At 34.2% G+C, this 23,193-nt stretch overlaps 1 protein-coding gene across 1 annotated transcript in view; it reads right to left on the reverse strand.

The window, feature by feature from the left end:
* LOC123670650 (ras-related and estrogen-regulated growth inhibitor-like protein) overlaps nt 1-23,193 on the reverse strand; it is a 109,516-nt gene that overhangs the window by 48,459 nt on the left and 37,864 nt on the right. The window contains exon 2 of the mRNA XM_045604162.1: nt 19,571-19,627. Coding sequence (XP_045460118.1) covers nt 19,571-19,627 — 57 coding nt within the window. The remainder of the gene's footprint in view (nt 1-19,570; nt 19,628-23,193) is intronic.

Consider the following 23,193-nt stretch of genomic DNA (forward strand, 5'->3'; position numbering starts at 1 on the left):
TATTCAACTGATTTTGAGCAATTAATAGTATCTATTAACAAACAGCGTGAGTTATAATAACTCACTTCTATAACTTATCCCTTACTTTCCGTTCCTTCTATCTATATTCTAAGTCTGTATTTGTTTCTCGGTATTTATTGATTTGGTCGTAGATAAAGTATAGTATTCAACTTTATTGCGGTAATGGTCATAACTCACTTGATGAATAACAGCACTCTGCTGCGGCTTGTGCAGCAATCTTCATCTGCGTGAGTTATGACCTACATTATGTTAAATCATAATATCTCGATGACCAATTGTGATCACCTCTTCGAGAAATAACACGTTCGGGACACTTTTCTTGCAGAGAGATGTAGCGCCGTCTTGTTGAAAATAAACGTCCTCCCCATTAATATCATGCAATTCCGGCCATAAAGAATCATTAATTAACACCTCAAATTTTTTTACCATTCCAAAATTTCCACCATTTTTGAAGTGAATTTCAACAATTTCATTGCGTTGTTGCGTGTATCATTTCATTTTTAATAATGGCGGAGTTTTTATTTGTAGCAATGTCATAATGTCATCTCTTTTATATCTGCTTTTTCATACTTGCAGCTGAAAATTAAGTAACGATTCGAAATCAAATATCAATAATATGAAATGATGTTATTAAAGTCGACGTTCTCGACATATTTGAAATTTTAATTTTAATTTGATGCTTGATTTTGCGTCTCAATATATTCTAAGAGAATATACAAGAATTTATGAATCTTACGACAAAGATTTGATCATAAATCTTCAGGTTTATCTGTCGATAACTCCGATTTAGTGATCACTAAGACTTATTTGGAGAATCAATTCATACCAACTCATATAATAAAGCCACTGTCGACACTTGGTAGGTGAATATACCGGCCATAAATATCATTCTATTTGCGGAAAAATGTTTTCAGGTATCACTTTATGATGAAAGACAAGCTCTTTCTTTCATGGATCCCATCGAGTTCCTGAAAGTTGAGTCATATATCTCGATCCGACCTGAATAAACGAATGAGAGAACAAAGAAAATATGACTTCGACGAAATGTCCGTTATATTCCTTCATAATATAGTGACCCAAATATTTACAGTGTTGGTAATGAATTTCATGCTAAATGAAAGGACTCGTTTATTGGAAATTTTGGGTGTAACCCCGGCACTCAATTTGATGGCCTTTTCGATGAAATGTTGTTACGTCTTAAAACACCAATAAAAATTCGGCAACTGAAAGTATTTTCACAGCTTGGTGCGAAGGTCGTAAAAGAGCTTTGCGATTTCAATTTGTCAATAAAGGCTGAGATGAACTGGATGTTTGACATCTCGAAAAAATGGAAAATCCTCCTTGTTATGTTCAAAGGTTGAAGATTGTAATTGATTGAAATTTTATTTGAAATAAAATAATGGAAACAAAGAAAACTTGACCTTTTACTGCTGAAATGTTGAAAAAATTATGGTGTCAAATCCGAAGATCTTGGTGGCCGAATATGTCAGAATTATCAGAATTGGATAATTTTTATAGTTTGACTAAAAAAGTATATATTATGTTTCATAATTTTGAAGAGGGAAGAAAAGCGATTTAATTTCGTTATAGAAACTTTTATGGTTTACATTCAAAAAACAACAAGTTCGACCGACATGGACTGAACTTTCATCATCGATTTGCTCCTGAATCTCAACAAATCGACCCATTTTTGAAGCGGTTGGTGACTGGTGATGAAAAATGGTTAACTTACGACAACGTCAAGCGAAAACGGTCGTGATCGAAACGCGGTGAGCTGGCAGAAATGTTGGACAAGCTAGGATTGACAACCAGGAAGGTTTTGCTGTGTGCTTGGTGGGATTGACAGGGAATTATCTACTATCAGCTACTCCCCTACGGCACAACTGTTAACTCTGAACTGTACTGTCACTACTGTCAACAATTGAACCGTCTGAAAGAAGCAAACGCCTAGAAGATGCCAGCTTTGGCCAAATATAAAGGAATTGTGTTCCATCAGGACAACGCCATGCCACACACATCGATAGTAACTCGATAGTAGCTCTAGGAATTTGGTTGGGAGGTCCTCATACACCCACCTTATAGTTCGGACCTGACACCAAGTCATTTCCATCTGTTCCTGTTCATGACGAACAATTTTGCTGGTGAAAAATTCGCTTCAACAGAGGCTTGTGAAAGTCGACTGTCTCAATTATTTTCCAATAGGTACGAAAGCTTCTATGAGAGAGGCATAATGATATTACCTTCAAAATGGCAACCAGCTATCGAACAAAACGGCGCGTATTTGACCTAAATCGGATCATTCTAACTATGGCAATTAAAGCCCTGTTTTTCATGTAAAAATAATGAATTTCTTTCTACAACTTCTTATGTTGGATAAAATTGAAACTGCAAAAATCAGTTGATGTTAATATTATACCAATGAGGTGAGTATATAATCAAGAAAAATTGAGTTTTGACTAGTCAGACCCAGGAGTTATTTAGTTAAGACGGAATATCTTCATGTGTTGTTCTGTTCAAATGGAAATAAGAAATATTTCTTCTTGCGAATCACCGATTTTTATGAGGTTTACAAATAATTTTCTCAAATACTTATCTATATGGAAGAAAGTAAATATTATAAAATAAAATTTTGTTGAGTTTTCGTTTATCCCGAAAAAATTGATGATATGTACTTTGTAAAGGGTGTTTTTTTAGAGCTATAAAACTTCAAATTGCAATAAAACTACGATGGATTATTCGATTGAAATGAATTTTATTTATCCGCAAGATAATCTTGTGGCATTACATTTTAAATATGATTTCTGGCATATGACCGCTAGGGCTGGCTTGGATGTAGTCCAATCTGGACGTCCAATTTTCGATGACTTTTTCCAACATTTGTGGCCTATATCGGCAATAACACGGTGAATGTTGTCTTCCAAATGGTCAAGGGTTTGTGGCTCATCCGCATAGACTAATGACTTTACATAACCCCACAGAAAGTAGTCTAGCGGTGTTAAATCACAAGTTCTTAGAGGCCAATTCACAGGTCCAAAACGTGAAATTAGGCGGTCACCAAACGTGTCTTTCAATAAATCGATTGTGGCACGAGCTGTGTGACATGTTGCGCCGTCTTGTTGGAACCACAGCTCCTGGACATCATGGTTGTTCAATTCAGAAATGAAAAAGTTAGTAATCATGGCTCTATACCGATCACAATTGATTGTAACGTTCTGGCCATCATCGTTTTGAAGAAGTACGGACCAATGATTCCACCAGCCCATAAAGCACACCAAACAGTCAGTTTTTCTGGATGTAACGGTGTTTCGACATACACTTGAGGATTAGCTTCACTCCAAATGCGGCAGTTTTGTTTGTTGACGTAGCAACACAACCAGAAGTGCGCTTCATCGCTGAACAAAATAAAATGGACGTAGTGCGCGATACATATTCCGCACAGAACCATTATTTTCGAAATAACATGCACTATTTGCAAGCGTTGTTCAGGCGTGAGTCTATTCATGATGAAATGCCAAACCAAACTGAGAATAAATCACTTGACAGCTGTTAAATCGGTCGCCATCTTGAACAGTAATGCCAACTTAAAGTTATATACCTCGAAAAAAAACACCCGTTACAAAGCACTGATATATTTTTGAAATATTCGTGGGAAAAAACCTACCAAAAAGCATTACAAAAGAGAAAAAACTATAATTTCGTGAATGTCCTCGTACAGTGCTGCCCTTCACTTAGTTGCTTCGAAAAAAGAAGGAATGTACAACTTCGTACACCGTATAAAGGCTGGACATCTCAGTTGCGCCAGAGGGGAAAAGAATGGGTACGTAGCGATGAATTTCTATAAATTTCGAAATTAATAAACCATAATTAACATTCCAGTCAATTGCTTCGAATTAAATAATAAACCCCTGTATGAAATTTGCACCGTCCTTCAATCGTGATACCTCGTCCCAATCTTCTTAAGGTAGCTAGTCCCAACATCTCTCCTCTAAATTAAAAGCTTGTCCCACAAATCAAAGATGACACAACAGCGCAAAGATACAAATCGCATACAACACACACACGATGAATTGAAATCCTCCCAAATAACGGTTACGCCATTTTTCTCGCGCGCCTTAATCTCTGAACGAAAAAAAAAATCGTTCATTCATGATGTCCGAACAATGTATCACTCGTGGATAATGCGCCTCTCTAATGTTATACTTAATTATGAGTCGCTCCAGGCTCCAGACATTAATGTAGACAAATTATAGTTTATTTATCAGCTGCTTAATATGAGCATTAGCTTGTATGATGTCCGCGAAGATCATATCTTAAACAAATGTATGTGTATTCGTGTTGTAGTCGATAAATACAACTGACTTGTACACATAGTAAACTACGCTCGATACCAGGGAAAGTCTTTCTCTACACGTCGAGTTTTCCATCCCAGCTTAATGAGAATCCTGTCGAATGATACCGGATATACGCGATAAATTTCAAAGTGGAATAGGCTGACTTGCTGCTTTTTGAACATGAAGAAACCAACGGGCAATTACGGGTATTGTCTCTTCGCGAAAGAGAGAGAGTACAATAATTCTCTGGGTTTCGTTGCCATGGTCAATCAATCGTAATTAGCGAATCTGGTTTATGTCGATTCAATATTTGCAATATTATAAATTATTGGGATTTTTAGAGGGGAAAAAATGAGGAAAGTAGTGACGTGAAGTGGGGAATTTTTGAGCGCTAGTTTCTTTATGCGCTGCCAATTTCATCATTGAATAATTTATATAGGTTTTGAGAGGTGTGAGAACTTTCGAAAAAAAATTTTTTTTCAAGGGTTAGTTATGAAAATTTGAGACGAATTTTTCTACATAAAATTTTTCAGATAAGTGCGGAATTTGGCCTATTGGAACTCATTCATTGTAACACCGCTCACCGATTGTTCGTGTAACTCATATACAGGGTGTTTCCTAAACATGCGGCAAAAATTCAGGGGGTTGTTCCTTGGACTATTTTAAGATTATTTTGTCCTTTGATGATTTTTGAAAAACCTATTTGTTTCGAAGATATAGGGGAAACAAAATTTCAGATAATAACATTTTATTATGAAAAATTACATGAAAATTCAACTCAACCTACAAAAACTGTTGAAAATGACCACCTCTAGCCAGCATACAAGCATCCAATCTTCTCCTCATTGACTGCCGAACCCTTTCAAAAACACCAGGATCGTTTCTTATTAAGTTACACCCATTCAAATGAAAACCGTGTTTAATCTGTATTCCTTTACCATCTGCACTTATCAATTTTTAGTCAAAAAACTGGCCGTTTTTAGTAATTGGAATGTTGTTAAACAAATTTAAAAATAAATTGTACCTACTTAGTAAACACAGTGCGGTACGCATTTTTATTTAAACTATTATTAATTTTAAAAATATGAAAAATGTTGTTCGCCCTGTATCTTCGAAACAAAGAGGTTTTTCAAAAATCATCCAAGGACGAAACATGCTTAAAATAGTCCAAGGAACAACCCCCTGAATTTTTGCCGCATGTTTAGGAAACACCCTGTATATCTCCTGAAATATTGGTCACAGCCCCGTCGAACAAAACGTTTTTTGAAGATCGGGCTGTGATCTAAACCATGCTGAGGTTTCAAGTCCGTATCTTGTCTCAGAAAGAGCTGGCAGCTTCGAGAATATTATCAAGTTTTTCTTGAAAATTTCAGTTTACGGCCTATAATTTCTTAAATAATGGACTCATCCCTGAGCTACAAGCATTTTCATAATCGATGATATCGAATCGATCGATATAAAAGTATAAGATTTCCATGTGAAAACTTTCTGAAAATTTTTTTTCAAGGGTTAGGTATGGAAAATTTGAGACGAATTTTTCTCCATAAAAATTTTCGGATAAGTCCGGAATTTGGCTTATTGGAGCTCATTCATTATAACATCGCTCACCGATTGTTCGTATAACTCATAGTTGATGAGAAGTTTGACTTCAAAATTTGGAAAAAAACCATAAAATAAGAATCTCTACACAATAATAGTTATATCTCCTAAAATATTGGTCACAGCCCCCTCAAATGAAAACGTTTTTTGAAGGTCGGGCTGTGATCTAAAACATGTTGAGGTTTCAAGTCCGTATCTTGTCTCAAAGAGAGCTGGAAGCCTCAAGAATGCATTCAAAATTTTTTTTTAAAACTTCAGTTTACGGCTCATAATTTCGGAAATAATGAACTCATCGCTGAATTCCAAGCATTGGAAATTAAGAGTAACGCTTTGTCAATTGTATAAAAACTAAGAAGAAACGACATAGACACTAAAAATTCTATTATAAAATTGTAATCACCGTCAGATCAAACAGTTGAATGATCCAACTTATTATGTCGATATCCGTCATCATTCAAATCCTCCTTCAATAAACCGAGTCAAAAAAAAATCCCACAAAGGTGTGAAATCTATTATCGATCGATCAAAACTGGTCGAGGGTTCAACTCATTCCGTTTTGCAATGAATGCAAATCAAAAGGATTCCTTCAAACCTACTCAGTTCGTAGGTTGATTCATTCGATCACCCGACAATTGTACAGATCCATTGAAATGCGTGTTTAACAATTTACATAAATAATTCCCAGTTCGAATCCAAATAGACAGTTATACTGGCCATAAACAACGTCTGTTTTATTGAATCGTTCTGCGGAATATCAACTAAGAGACTTCACGACGAGGTTGACTGAGATCGGCAAACATCCATTTCTACAACGGAAGTCGAATCGAACTAATGCCCAACTTATGTTCTTACTTATTACGAATTTATTTACAGCCTTACATGGTTTATGCTAATGTTATTTTGAATAAACATAAGTCGTCTCAATTAAAATTGATCGCGTTTGCTATATATTTCACGGAATGGTTACGATTATGATTTTCTGTAGAAGCAGTATCGTTTTTCTGGTGCCGCAGAAATGGGAAGAAGATACTCAAACATAGATATGAAGTCTTTTTTTCTTTGAGGAATTCATACTGCTCAGCATGATTTTGAGTATTATCACAGCAGTATCATTCTATTGCTTTTTAATTAGGACTTCCATTTGTTAATTTATTATTTTGGATAGTAAACCTTCAATTTCAAATCAGTCGAATATGTTGTCACTGAAATATCGCGATATATTTTGTATACAGGGTGTTACCAAATGAATGAGAAAGTATTAAGAGGACGAATCGAAAATTAAAAGGAGTGAACGAATGCTCTCAGGCCTTTCCTTGAAAAGTTACTAGCTCCCAAAAATGAATCCTTTTATTATCTTTTCTGAAAATTGAGTCCACGGAATGGCAAAATTTTAGCATGTTTCACCAATGAAAAGGTCACCTTCTCGTATATACCTACGAACTCTTCTACGACCCAAAATTTTTCAATTCAAAAATATGTGTTGAAAATAAAAAATCAATTAATGCAATAGATTCCTAATAAACAAAATTAAATACTAATTGTGCACTAATTTTTAAGGTGTCACGTGTCATCAGCAAATATCGATATAATACCTGGATCAAAATGATCCGGTAGATACTTGATAAACAAAAAGAATAGGAGTGGACCCAGAAGAAAACCCTGAGGTACTCCTAAATTGATTGGACATGTACCTGAGCAGTGCCTACTCTAACTGATATTATTACGGCTTCTAATGAAACAAGCCACTCATTCAATAAATATCCCACGAAAACTTTCTTGAAAAAGCTTACTCTAAATTCACTCACAATAGAGAACAATCGAAAGCTAGCTACAAATCGAAAAAGAGACCTGTGACGAAAAGCCTCCTAAACTAGTTTTTTTAAACAAAATTGGCGAACGAAAGCGCAGTTTTTGAATGGACCTACCTTCCCTACAACCATGCTGGCTATCAGCAACAATCTTAAGACGAGTCAAAAAAGAATTTAATAGAAATTATATTGATATAAAATAGAACATAATGGGATATGAATATGCAGAATTTCTATCAAATTAGAGCTTCGTGCAAAATTCTGTTGCGATAGCGTCTTCAAACCGATAGAAACTAAGTAAAATATTGAAAAAAACCTAATCTCTGAATGACAACAGGTCTTAATGAGTTGGGATATTGCGAGTAAATATTATCTACAAAATAACAATTTGTGCCATATCTTTTTTTTGCTTCTTAGTACCAAGCTTTAAAGGAATCTTTAGAAGCTTTTGAATCTAAACTTTTACACGCATCATGTTAAAATTTCGGAACATAGAGTCAAAATCGGATAGAGTATTGAAGGTTGACAGACGCTAAATTAATTGTTTGAAAAATGGATGAAAACGATTTCCATGTAGTGAAAATAGATAAAACACTGGTTTTTTATTGGAAAAATATTGTGCAAGTGAAGAAATATAAAGTAATGATTGCCGAGGTTGAAGCTTATTTTAAAAGTAAGACGAATATTTTTAAAGAAAAGTTAGGGGAAAGTTGAAGTCCATGTATCACTCTTGAAGGTGAAGAATAAAGAAGAATCTTCAAGGAAAATGTGCTTTTCTCTGATTGACAGTAAATATTAATTTTGCAGACATATCAATCAGCAAAGTATTACTTTTCCTGCCCAGGCAGCAAAGTAATAACACTCCTTCCTAGGCTGCAAAATGATTACTCGCAATGCGGATAAAACATTTTCTGACAATCGATATTTTTTTGCCACCTTCTTTATTTCTGGAGGAGTAAGTAAATCTAAGTATCACTGTCCATAATATAAATATATCTGATATTTTTCCGAAGAACTGTTCAATATTTCATAAGTTGTCAAACTATAATAATTAGTATGGACATGTACATTTCCATACTAACCAACCATTCCAACATTTGCGATTTCTATCAAATTTCGTTTTAATTTATGTCTACAGGAAAAATAAAAAGATTGTGGGAATTGTAATAATTTGCAAATACAATATCCTACATATATCATTATAAACAATCGAAGAAAAAATTATATGTTCAACTCGGCACCCGGCAGCAAAGTAGATTGACTGCCTTGGCTGAATTTCTAGCCGAGCGTAGCGAGCTTTCAGCTGCGGCAGACAATTTACGACTTTGTTGCCTAGTAAAACAAATAGCTATAGTACTTGTTAGGCCCAGGATTTATTGAGTTGAGTGTTTATGTAGGTACAATGAAAATGCAGTGTATATTTTTCGGCATATGATTCGGTTTCACAAAATAACTATAGAAACCATCACTTTATGCGGTGCAACACGTACTTAACCTCTCTTTATTACCAACTCTCTAATCCATCAAATATTCATTCAGGCAAACCAGTTAAAGAAAACCTAAACACCACACGTATTAACCCAACAAAAACTTTTTACCATTATAATCAACGGTCACCACCAGCATATATCATTATTAATTTTCAATTTGAGAAATCCTTCGCGATTCGAAATGTCGGACGGATATCGAACACTCAGATTATAATCCTCCATTCTAATGAATACTCATTACAGAGCAAATTACCATTTGAAACGTTTTGGGACGTGAATATTAACGAGATGTTTGTTCTTGTTCATCACTCCAATAACTGCTGGGAGGTGTACCGTTGAGATCCAAGACGCTTTGAATGCGCTGGCGTTTTTCTAGGGGAAGTAGATCAGAAATATCCAGCCTTTGGCTCCGTCAAATGTCTGTCAGTCTGACCTGGTTCAGAGAGCGAGGATAATCGGCCATGGGCGCCGCCATGATTACTTTCAGGGGGGTGCTTCTGAATCCACACATTATGGTCTTGACTTATATAAAATATATAAACATGCAACATGTTTATTATGTTGATTTATGATTAATGTTTTGTAAAATGGAATTTGCTTTCTGAAATATTTCACTTTTCATTTCAATAAATTTGTTTTTATGATTTTACTTTCAGTATTATGAGAATTTAATATTTAGGGTTTTTTTAGACTAACTCCGCCATTCTATGATGTTAATAAAATTTTCCACTCATTTTATTCTACTTCTATTCTATTTCATTTCTTACTCATTCAAATAAAATATTATATCATATATACCGACCGGGCTTGGGAATTTAAATATAGTGTTTTTCTAGTAATTAATTGCTACAGCTGTGCAGTCGCAGGTCACATAAGTGATGTTTAGAGACTTATTAATGATGAATATCCTTCAGCCCTTTTTTTCCCTATACAAGATATGTATTATATATATATTCTTTTGAGAAAGAGCAATACAAAAATATTAATTTCAAACAATCAAGCATATGTGTCGATGAATCTCAGTATTAGCAGAGGAAATGTATTGAATCTTGTAGTTGATAACTTGAATACTGTCAGTGCAATGAGAAATACTGCTTATAATTCAAAGGCATTGCTGCAGAATAAAATCCTAAATATTCCTACATTTGTTGAAACACGTTGGACAGCACATCAAAAATGTTCTGAATATTGTAAGTTTTCGATTATATTTCGTAAGACGCGCTTTAAAATGAAAACCGAAGCATATCAGCTCTACACGACTACAACAACTTCAACATACACTGCACTACATCATTTTTAATAATTGCTGCATATTCCGCCAAACTTTAACCAGTTTGCAATCATTTGTAAGAAGTAACTATGAGTTTAAAGGAAATACTCATATTATGGCTTTTTAGCGTCTGTGAATTAATATAGGGAAAATAATATCATGGCATGCAAACAATTTTTCAATTCTGGAAAATGTACCTACCTCCTCGAGTGGGACTAGAACTTGCCACCTCCGAATCACTAGTCCAGTGTTCCACTAACTAAGCTACCGAGGAAGTTGAAAGTTTCAACCGCAAACGAGGAACCGCTTCTCCCAGAATGTTAGTGGTATTGTGTAGTTTACTAACTATATCACACTATATAACTCGACCACATGAATAAATTGTGGAAATTGGACAAATCAGCATTTTTAGCTATAGCAGAACGTCTACGAAGGTCTTCTATATAATTTAAATGCCGAGGATACCACCCAGTACGAAATGATGAAAATAAATAAAGCAAATAATGTGATTTTTAATGAATTTGTTGGATTGATGTAATTGATCAAGTCACCCCATTTCACCGAGCGGTATGTGTGGCAATCGAAATTGATTTGAATATTCTAGCAGTTACATGTAACATTGAACCTACAGTGTGATTCATGGGAGCGTATCACTGAATTTTGAGATTTGTTCATTGAGTAAAATTAATTAGTGAAGCAATATGATTGTTATTTTACACGGGCTATACAAATACCTTATCGGACAAACTATCGACCATAGGCATGAATTATTATTATACCGTTATTCCAAAAAGAAAATTCGGCAAATTCGACTAGTTCTCAAAATTAAATGATATAGTGATCATTCCTGCGCAGTTTTTTTGCATTATAAAATTCACCAATATTTTCTGAATGTACAATCGATTCTCAATTATAATATGTAGCTAAATATAATGCAATGTTAGTTTTATCTTCATTTCGATATATTTTGGGGAAAATATAGGCTTTACAAAGAATAAGCAGCGCTAGACGTATTTTGGCAAGGTTTATAGACTGGAAATAATAATGATGACAAAGGTTCATTTGTTGGTAGGGCGGTATTTCTCGGATTGTACCCCCCTCGGAAAAATCTGTCACTGGTAAGTGCACCCCTTGTTCCTTGCTGCCGGCGCCCATGTAATCGGCAACAAAATGCGCATATAATGGGATGAACTATACCGTATAACTTGGAAGGATGATGGTATGGAATATTCTGCAGTTCCTTATATGGTAATGAGTTTAAGTTACATGCATGTTGCGGGATCACATAGAGTTTATTGGGGGTAAGGTATGTGGTATCGCATATTTCCATATAGCTTCTTGTGGGATACGTTTGCAATAACAGTAGTTATGAATGAGTTGCCTGTTATGGGATTCCTGTATTGAATATTGAATGTTTTACGGTTCACGTGTATGAAGGAGTGTTAGAAGAAGTAGGGAAATTTAGGGCTATCTAGTACAGATCGTTGGATGTTTGTATGATTGATTGATGCTGATTTGTAGTGTGTTTCATTTTGATATACCAGCGGTCTGGACGAGCCTAAGCAGTGAACACTATAATTTTGGAATTTGAATACTTGAAATTGCCAGGACAAGCTTGAGGCCTGAGTGCGTTGGCTGAGTAGGTGAATTGCCGGTCAATTGTTTAGAAGTTATAGCCGTATAACATTTTGTTTTCCTAATAACTCGAAAAGTAAAATCGATAAAATTGAGTAGAACCTTGGAGTTGGCTATGAAATAACGAAAAATTCAAAATTTGCAAAGGATTCTGTCATTGAAAGATTTATCGGTAGATTATGTGAAGTAGTAGCTACTGTCATGAGTTCGTTCATGGTCGATAATGTCCATGGAAAAATGGATGAAATAGATAATAATTTATAACTAGGTGTGTATGAGTACCAATACGTTGTTTTCAAGAGGTGAAGCTGCCTAAAAAATGTCGTCAGAACAACAGATAATACTTTGTTAGTTTACTTAGAAGAAATATCAAAAAGTTAAGTAAGCGTCTCTACTCTTTGGCCAACATTTCTCGATGAATAAATCAGTAATGAATATCAGAGAACATGTGGATGTTAGTGGGTTAATGAATATTAGCCTACTGAAAAATAAAAACGAGGTATTTCTACCGAAAAAAATTAGAAATCCTAAAGTCCGATCAGGTTGATCAATTTCTGCAAGGAACAATAAATATTTGATGGTTGAAAATTCTGATAATTTATACATGAATATCTTTTTTTCAGGTTGCGCTGATTTTAGGTGCAGCTGTAGCGTGTCGTAGGAAAGAACTATTGGAATTAGATATTAATGATATAAAAGATTTGAGCGAATGCAGACTCAAATGTATGTAGAGAATGGTGACGTCAATTATATAGCAATATTGTATGTACAAACGAAAATGAGAGACTCCTCGGATAATAAAAAAAAATCTTTTAAATATGGATACGCAAACGCTCTCATTTGTACTTTAAATTCAAGAACATCCTGTATATAATATTGCGATAAAATCGTAGACTATTTTCTGCATTTATATTACTCGATTGTATAAAACGAAGTCGATTTTGTTTCACGAATAATAACCCGAGAACATCTGGTCCGATTTTTATGATCTTTTATCTGTTGGATGTGGCATATCATTTCTAGAAAGATTTATCTTTGATTTGGAAATTCAACCTCGCCAATAATTCATTAGAACAAAATCTATTTCCCTGGAGCAAGTTTTAATCGTTGTTATCGATGGAACAGCATTCTGTTTTGAAGAATCAAGATCATTTTCAAAACTCATGATTACTAAAGAGTTCACAAAAATAGTCTCCTGCTGCTACCGAACATTTCTGTATTCTTCTTCAGGTCATTAAAGTTTACATCGAAACATATCACTACATATAAACGTAAAGTTCTACTAAATTGAATATTTTTCGAATAACTTAATGTGAAAACAAATAAGGTGAGTTGAAAGAAGCAGAATATTAAATTTTATATACTTATATTGAATACTTTCATTTTATTTTCAATTCCAAAATCAAGATGAATCAAGAATTAGAGTTGACTATAATATAAAGAATGTATATGTAATTGAGAGGTAACCGTAAAATGAAACAACTAATGCCAGAAGTTCAAGTAATAATTACAGTCTTTGTCGCATAAAAAGTCTCAATTACAGTACAGAGATTAATTGGATTAATTTTGGATATAACTGCAGTTCAGGTGTAGGTAGGTACCCATTATAGAACCAATTGAAGTCCAACTTATCCATCCTCTGTTATAACATTCTGTCGATTCTTATCCAAAGTTTCTTACTGATAGCTCCAGAATTATTGGACTGGTGATGTAAATTAATATTTTTATATGGTACCTATAAATGTAACAAAGCAAATTCTTTTCATGTAAAAGAATTGCTTACGGTCTGAATGAAGTATGAACTGTACATTTCACAGTAATTTATTTTGCATTCACACAATTTTTTTCGAATTAGACTCAATTATCTCAAATTAATATAAACAAGCTTGTGTATAACCTAACCTTAAAACGGATATAAATATCTTCGAGCAGAGATTATTCTAAGGTACATAGAGTGAGCTTATAATTCTGAAGCGAATTTCTCTGTGCAGGTTCCACGGGTGGTATAGCTTATTATGAAAATTTAAAAAAGCTACATCTTTTTATCTAGGCAGAATCGAAAAAAATTGTAAGGGAAAAACGTGTTCCTTTTGACCTCAAGAATCTATTGTAATATATATGTATAAATCAAAGACTCACCCTATATATCAGCACAAGTGGCACTAAATGAATGAGCACACATTGATTCGTGCCAGTGGCTGCCTCATTTTTTTTTTTTTTTTGGACATAACGCGATTCCGTATATATCGAAAAAATTGAGTGATATTTCAAACCGTCCGACAACGCCCAGCAATCTTATTCTCTATAAACGAGATTACATAAGCCATCCCACCGCAAAACATGGTGCGAATCATTTAAAAAATATGATGCGCCAAAATACAATGCAAAAAAGCGGAACATAATTCCCGATCGAAATTGGTGGAGTAATGGAAGCCTGTACCTTCGATAAATCTGTAAAATTTGATTTATGTTTCGTGTTATTATGCAGCGAAAATACATTTCTTCGTGGGTCGCTTTTGAACGAGATAATTCAAACGTGGCAAGATATTTCGCCAAAAATGACACATGGATCTTGTAATGAGGTTCTTCGAAGACATGAATTATGTTCGTTATAGAATGGTTATTACGTTCAACATTTCATTAACCAGATAATATGCATATATGGAATAATATGGGCATTTATTTTTACTACGTTCTCTGGTCATAAATTTACTTCGAGTTGAAATGTCACATAAATATTGTGGCATAATTGTTTCAATTATTAATGCTGTTAGGTGTTCGAAATAATGAATTTTTGGTAGGTCCTCCAAGGCATCCACGAAACCTCCTTATAAGCTCATTGAAATGTTCGCAATATCCAGTGTTATTATTCTCATTTTATATTTAGTGGAACCCGGAAAATATAAAAAGCATGAAATCATCTCAAATTTGATTATTATGATGTCCATAATTACAATTTGAATTTTTAAACAAATTGGCATATTGTGAAATAGGAATAATAAAAATAAATCATTTTACTATAACAACATTATATGGTTAGGGTAGCTTTCCGTAGGCTACATTTTAGACATTTATAACAATTTGCGTGTTGGATTTGAATGATTTAGGGTGCTTTGTCGTCTCAAAGAACATCGAGAGGTAGAGGGTTCGTTTGTTTGTTCATTTTTTCGTATATGAACTCATTAAAAGTCACTAAGATGGCTCATGCATAAGTCTAATAACCCACTTATAAATATAAAATTAGATTCCAAACGCAACAGAATATTCAAAGAAATAACGAGAATGAAAATTCAATAGAACTCGTCAATGAACATTGGCAAAACTTCATATTCGGTTATAGGCATCTCAATAATAAATAAAATAAATGAATAATAAAAAGGTCACTTCAACATACGAAAAACAACCTGAGAATAGAATAAATTGTCGGGAATTAACGTCAATACTAAGAAGAGATAGTATTTTCTTAAGGAAACCTACTGCTACAGACCCAACAATATCTTTTTCGTTCAATGTCCATTCAGCTCAACTTCGAAGAACTAGTCGCCTACCGATCAATAGTGCTTTGTAATTCCTTTAGAAAACATAGCAATGAAGACGGATTTGAAAACCATAAGAGAAATATCTACACAAAAACAATTTAATATTGAAATTAGAAATTCCCTCATCCAAAAAAAAACTAATGAGATATTTTCCTCCTTTCAAAATAGATGATACCAATATCAATCGGGCTCTGCCCGATGTGAATCTAGATCACCTCTACATGAGAAGCAGCACCCAACTACGCGTCCTTGTCTGGGAAAGGAGAATTTCAGAACTACACAGAGTCAAACTATTTTCCAATAGAGATACCAATATCAACATAAAAAATTAACTTTGTTTGGACCTATTTTATAGAAAATGCAGAAATTCTATCAACAAAAAAATATAGAAATGGCCTCAAATCTTTTTAATAACTAAGGAGTTTATAAATTCATATGTAATGAATGTCAAATTGTATACATAGGTCATCTCGCTAGAGCTTTCAGAAAAAGATCTAAGGAACACCAGGAAATGTATTTTTACTGGTTGGGCCCGTAACTTATTGAGAGAATTATTACGATGGCCTACTATCATTCTCAAACAATGCACCACACTCTATCTTTATCCACGCAGACTAAAAATTTCTCCTTTTTCAGAAATCATAACGAAGCACACTCTTAACCCCAGATACAACGCAGTTGATAACGCTTTTTCCAATAAGTCTGGAAACGACGTTCTAAAAATAGATACTGCCTAGGGTTGCAAGCGTTAATAGTGCTGATAGTATCTAAGGCCACTCTCTTGTTTTAACTGCAAGTTATCTCGCCGATCTTAGCAACAATATATAGGTACCAATAAACAGAAAAGATTCCTTCGGGAATAATTGCGCGGTGCGTCATGCCGCGATAGTGGTATTTAAAATATACCATACATTGTCGTCCATCTCTTGTAATTTATGCTAATTCGCTCCGTCTGATGAATATCTTTATCAGCATAAGTTGACACGTGAGTATGTACACAATTCGATTTATTCCTCGAGGATATTTTCAGGAGTTGTTTCAAGGAAGTGCCACTTTTTTTTTGCTGCGGCGGCTGCGAATTGTCTGTTAATCTTGAACTGTGAAATTTCAAGATGAGGACAGTAAATTCCAGTCGAGAGATTTAGTGAAATTCTCGTTGCTACGTTATATATTTAATCGTGAAACTGTCACATTGGTTGCTTGGTGAAATATTTGGTCGTAATTTCAATTATCAAGAGTGACCTGAAATATTTCACATTACTAATTATAAGTAGGTATATTTACTGAAAATAACATCCAATTCAGAATCTTTAAAGTGACGACATTATCTTTTCATTTAAAAATGAACCTTCAATCACAAATTATATTTTTATTAGTTCTGATCTCTCCTGAATAGAAACTCAACAGTTTAAGGCGCAAAGATGGTCAAAATCTTTTATGTGAGTCATTGTTTCCAGCCACATATAACTCCTCACAAATTGTTCTAAACACTTCAAGCTTTCAGTTTAGTTTCAAGTTAGTTTCGAAGTTCGAATATCTTAGTTGAGTTCGTTAATGGGCTAGATCCGGTCGATGATTTCGCAGTTTCACATATCGGAATTTTAGTTTTCTCTGAGTTGAAATTTTATGGAAAAATTAGGTACATGCATACGAATTTGAATGAACGCACAAAAGCTCACGTCACTTTCAGGCTCATTAGCCTAGGAATAAACAAAATCAAGGCAATCTATCTAAATAAGCCCAGAACAGGGGATCAAAGTCAATGTTATATCGGAGACTTCAACATTGGAACAAGCGACGAACCTTCCAAAGCTCAAAACGGAGCAAAATATTTTGTAACCAGAATGTATATGATTTGTGTTATTTGGGTTATTTAGTAATTGCTATGATTCTGTAGTTGAAACACTTGATTCATCAATCCTTTGTTATTTTCCTTGTTACATATATATTCGGGATCATAACGTCGTTCGACGTTGTCCCCATTGACCCTGTCTCAGATCTCTCGTGCTCAAGGCCTTTGTCACACCTTCCATCCAAGTTTCCTTTGATCTTCCTCTTTTTCATCGTAGTACAGGCACCCATTCCATACCCTTCTTTGGCAATCTCTGGTAGTCCATTCGTTGTAAGTGTCCATACCAGATCAGTTGTTTGGTTTCAATGTCCTTGTGCAGAATATCTTCCACTCCCATTTGTTTGCGTACCTCTTGGTTCCTGATTTTCTGAATGAGTGATATTCTTAGAGATCTTCTTAGAACATCCATTTTGAGAAACCTCTGCATGGAAGACAGTTGAATGATATGAACTAGGATCATGTAGACATTGCACCGTCGATCTATTGGCTCACATCAGGTGAACTGAATCCATGAATGAAAGACTTTCTTCTAGCCATCCAAGATCAAGTGATCTCAACAAGAAATTACTGCAAACATATTATAAAGGATCTAACTATTACCGACTATCGATGCCGATATGACTAATAAAACAATACAACATATCACGAGTGGTTGTCAAATGTTTTTAGGTAGTGAATATTAAGAGAGACACTCTGCAGTAGGGAATACTCCACCAAGAATTGGCAACCATATTAGTTCATATACATTCTGAAAAGTGCCACATTACAAAAACCGACCGGAAACCATTCTGGAGAACGAACGCTATAAACTGTACTGGGATCGTACGGTTCTCACCGATAAAACAGTTTCTCACAACAGACCAGATATTATTAATCGATAAACATCAGAAGATAGCAATGTTCATCGATGCATCAATTCAAATAACAACAATCTGAGTCAAAAGGAGAGAGCAAAAATTGCAAACTTTGGTGACCTGGAGTTTCTTAAAGTGCCAGTGGGGAATGATTCCAACAAGAACTACCTCAATTATTATCTCAACCAACGAGATAGTACCTCCAGAATAAACATCAAAGAAATAAAGTCTGTTCAAATAAAAGACGGGGCAATAGAAACAAATTCGCGTATGAATAGAAGGGTTTTAGAATAGAATGAGGTACTGTCCTTCCAGAGTTAAACTATGGATAATTCATATGATCATAGAGTTTATAAATCTACAAATAAAATATACAAAACCTCTCAACATAATATGTATATATAGTCAAGCCATATATATTATTTCTTACTCTTCTGTGAAATTGACATACAAATCATCCATACTTTACAACGAAAAGTCTACAGGTTTCCCGAAAACCAAGCCCTAATATCATCTTCAGAATTCGTTTTGTAGTTAACAATAACAATTTAGAACAAAGGTGATTGGAAGATTATTTATAATTTTACGAATTGCATGAGAGGAAAAACTGAGTTATTACTAGTATAAGTAGCGTGCTTTTGAAGCAATCTGAGTCATCTTTAAATTTGTCACCGTTCTTTCATAGATTGAGATCAGTTCCTCAACTTTCATTCCTACAACTCATCTTTCTTTCACAAACTAACCCAGCTCGCGAGTTAGTTGGGTTAGATTAGTTTCGATTAGATGAGTTGAAGTAATCTCAGATTACTTTGAAGTTTATATTGGCTAGAAAAAACGCTACCATTTCGATTTGATCAGACAACCTCGAACAGTTTTCCATATAGTGACCTAGGAACTTCGTGGAATCCTTGCCGAGCAAAATAAATGGCAATAAAAAAAAATTGTCATAAAATATCGAAAACTTCCAAACAAAAAAATTATGAATCTTTACTCTAAAGACGGGAAGAAATAATAACATATACGAAAACACAAAACCTATCAAGTTATTTCGGAGCATCTCACTTTGTATGCTTTCGAATTCAATTGATATTCACCGATCCAATGTTGGTCGAAATTTTTTTCACGTTTTCCTACTGGTAATAAAATCAAAGTATAAAATCTGAAAACTCACCCATGGAAGAACTGTACTCTCCAATGTATCGTTTGGTTAAGTAACGGACTGTTACAGCTGAAACAGAAAGATTAAATAAGAATTAACGTTTAGTTTACGAACTAGCTCTCATCAGGTTTGGTATGAAGTGAGCTTAATGTCAGCTATTTCCGATGAGTATTGATCAATGGTCAATAAAAACACTCCAAATTCGTTCGATAGCTTGATTACAAGTTTATATGTCACATGGGTGTTGGGAGCATGGATGGAATACATAATTACAGAGCTTAATTAACTTGTATATGTATTGCAGGCCAACCGTTAACTTATCGGCACTTGCACAGTAGCTTAGTCTGCGTAAATTCGGATAATGGCAAAAAAATTCGTCAGTAGTCCGCTAAGGTCTGCTGGAATTAAAATTGACGCAAATAATGTTCGTGTTCTTTTTTTGCATAGATTATTATCGATATTTTTTGTATATTTTGATTGACATGACGGGTTTCGTACTGTCTTTAATGCTCCTAAGTATTCTTTCAGCGCGCTTCTTTCAGTACTAAAGCAAGCTATAATTTTGCCCAAATGTTTTTAATTTCTGAATTCGGAGAGGCAAGTGGTCTTGAACCACTTCGTTCGAATAACTGATGCAGAATCTCTGTCAGATTTCACTGAAATTTTGTTTGTAATGATGTTTTTGGATAAGGTGAGATATCCATAACTCCCAATATGTTGCTCTCTAACGGAAATTAAGTTTTTCGGATCTGATAATTCTGATTCACAGTGAATCTCTCAGAGAACGTTCTTATTTCTTTCGAAGCAAAGATGCAAGAATCGTGGTGTGTCGATTACATGACAACTCCAATAAAAAAATCAATTTTATACAAATTCGGCAAGTTTATTAACATAATGTTCTTCTATAAAATGGATCGGTCTTTACTTTTTGTTTCGCCACACTGGGCCTTCATCAGGCTACATTTCTGGCTGATAAGAGTACAGAGCTTTTTCGGAAACTCATATAGGACAAAGATTCGACATTGGCAGAAAAATATTCGATAGGATATCATAAACTTCGAAGTTATATTAGACAATTTGCCGCCTGGGATTTCCAAACTATCGGAAGAAATTCAATTAAGAGGATGAGTTTACATCTGTTTGTTCATTCAACAGAATGTTTTGGGTATAATACCTGTTTATTTCTAAGGATTCAGTGAGTGTTAATCTTATGCTCTCATTTTTTCAAAGTTGATATCAAAGTTGTGATCCAATTCTTTGTAGACATCGGATTTATTTTCTTTCTCAGTTTCATCTTTATTGTTTTTTATGAACATCTCCAAATTGTTTCTTGTTTTGAAAGATATTATATAATTGAATTTTATCTTTAGGTATTAAGCCATAATTTCGGAATATTTTCGAGAAGATTGCTAAATACCTAAAGAGAAAAAGTTTCTTTCGGAAAAACCTTTTCAATTTACGATTTTGAAAATATGTACTATTATAAGACTGTATGGTTTGGATCAAAAATGTACAGGGAGTTCATCATGAGATTATGAAGTTGGACTCCTCAAATTCATCAAAATTCAAGATTTTCAAATTAGAACCTACATATATATTTTATTATTTCAGTCAATTCTACGTATAAAGGAATTTACTCAAACATACACTATACCGTAGAATTGACTGAAATAATAAAAAATGTAGGTTCTAATTCGAAAATCTTGAATTTTGATGAATTTGAGTTGTCCAACTTCATAATCTTCTGATAAACTCCCTTTACATTTTTGGTCCAAACCGCAAACAGTCTTATAATAGTTCGTATTGGCAAAATCGAAAATGAAAAGGTTTTTTTTCGAAAAAAACTTTTTCAGGAGAAATATTAAAAAAATTTGAGTACTCGTCGCCACCATTTTTTTCATAAGAATTCCATTAACTCATGAACCCAAGGTATGGCATATTGCTGAAATTGCCATCAAAAGAGCTATCTTATGATGTAATAATATACTGAATGTGCTACTTAAAATGAGGAAGTAGTAGTATGTTTCCGGTATAACCAGTAGTTGCAGAGACCTGAAAATATTTTAGGGAGAAAGATCATTGTCTCAAACCCCAACATATAAATTTCCAGCACAAGATAATGAATAGTTTTCCATCTAAAAACATCTAAAGGCCATCGAGGTGAATCTCCTTGTATAAAACCAAAGATCTTCGTGAATCACCCTATACACGTATATTTCACTCTAAATGGAAACAACCTGTATACAACTCAACCAGACCAAGAAACGCATCTGAGCCTAATGAGTTGCAATCAGGATTCGATACAGAGTGTGAAACAGAAGAGCGACGAGCTCGTTTATTTTCACTCAATTCTTACAAAAATATCAGCGATGTTGGACGATACTCTGCAAGCTACGCACTCGTGTAGGTAGATCGAGAAAAAAAAAGGAAGTGTACTTGAATTCCAATCCACTTCAAACCATCGCTAGACATCGGAATAATTAACTTCTAATGTGATTGGGATCAGGCTTAATTTCGTTTTATTCGTTTAGTTTTAATTGAGTTGCTTAAGTAAGTCTCACATTACGCTTAAGCATCTGCAGGTGGGAGGCGAATTGAATAGATATATAGAGCTCGATAAATGTTTCTTAATTAAATACGACTTGTTTTGTTCGGTTTTGAGCATATTGAACTCGTTTATTCGAATATTAATAGGTACTATCAGTTGGAGACTTACGATTGTTCATCGGTCAAACGAAGGATGGTCATTACACAACAAAGACTCTCGATGAATTATGTATTCGATTCTGACCTTGTCCAAGGTCGAAATATGACATTTCGTCAGTGTTCCTTGGATTATATTAATCTTGAAGTATATTCAAACACTTTTGTTTCCTTGGACAATCACGGTGATTATGAATATAAGAATGATTATGGTTTGTCATTTTCAGTAATGGAGCTTTTCGATACCTACTGTGAAATTAAATGAAAACCTGTTCGTCAACCGTACGAAGCTTTTTTAGGGAATTATAATATTCCGTATTGATCTTTTCAGCTTCATAAATCAATCGGTGAACCGTGAAGGCTGATAATAAAGGGCTAATCAACGAAATCATGAATTGCATTGACGTGGAGTCAGAAGCATATCCTTCACTGATCAATCAATAAAATGCATTCGTGTTGATTACTATTGCTTGATATGAGTTGAAACACAACGAGTTTCATACAACGTCATTCTATATGTCCTGGGCGCATTTTTCCGTTTCCTATAGGAGTAAACCAAGAATTAACTGTAGTCTGAATAATACATTTTTATGGAAAATACGAATCCATTTGAGATTTTAAATTACATCTTTAATGTAATTTCTCTATACGGTGTTCCTACATTGGAGGTATAAAAGAAAATGAGAGATTCCTTGAAAACTTCTCAGAAAAAAGTTCTATAAACATGGGCCCTCAAATGCTTTTTCTGATATCTTATAGTGTGATGTTATATCTACGTTTATATAATCTTTATTAATCTTCAATACAAATTGGGTGAATAAGAATCAAAACTTATGATTAATTTATTCATCACACCTAACTAACTGCATTTTTATGATAATTTCGATTATCCTGTTGATTTCTAAATAATTGAATAATTTTTTTCTGGTGTT

The sequence above is a fragment of the Harmonia axyridis genome, chromosome 1 (genome assembly GCF_914767665.1).
Source record: "Harmonia axyridis chromosome 1, icHarAxyr1.1, whole genome shotgun sequence".
In the NCBI taxonomy this organism is placed as follows: domain Eukaryota; kingdom Metazoa; phylum Arthropoda; class Insecta; order Coleoptera; family Coccinellidae; genus Harmonia; species Harmonia axyridis.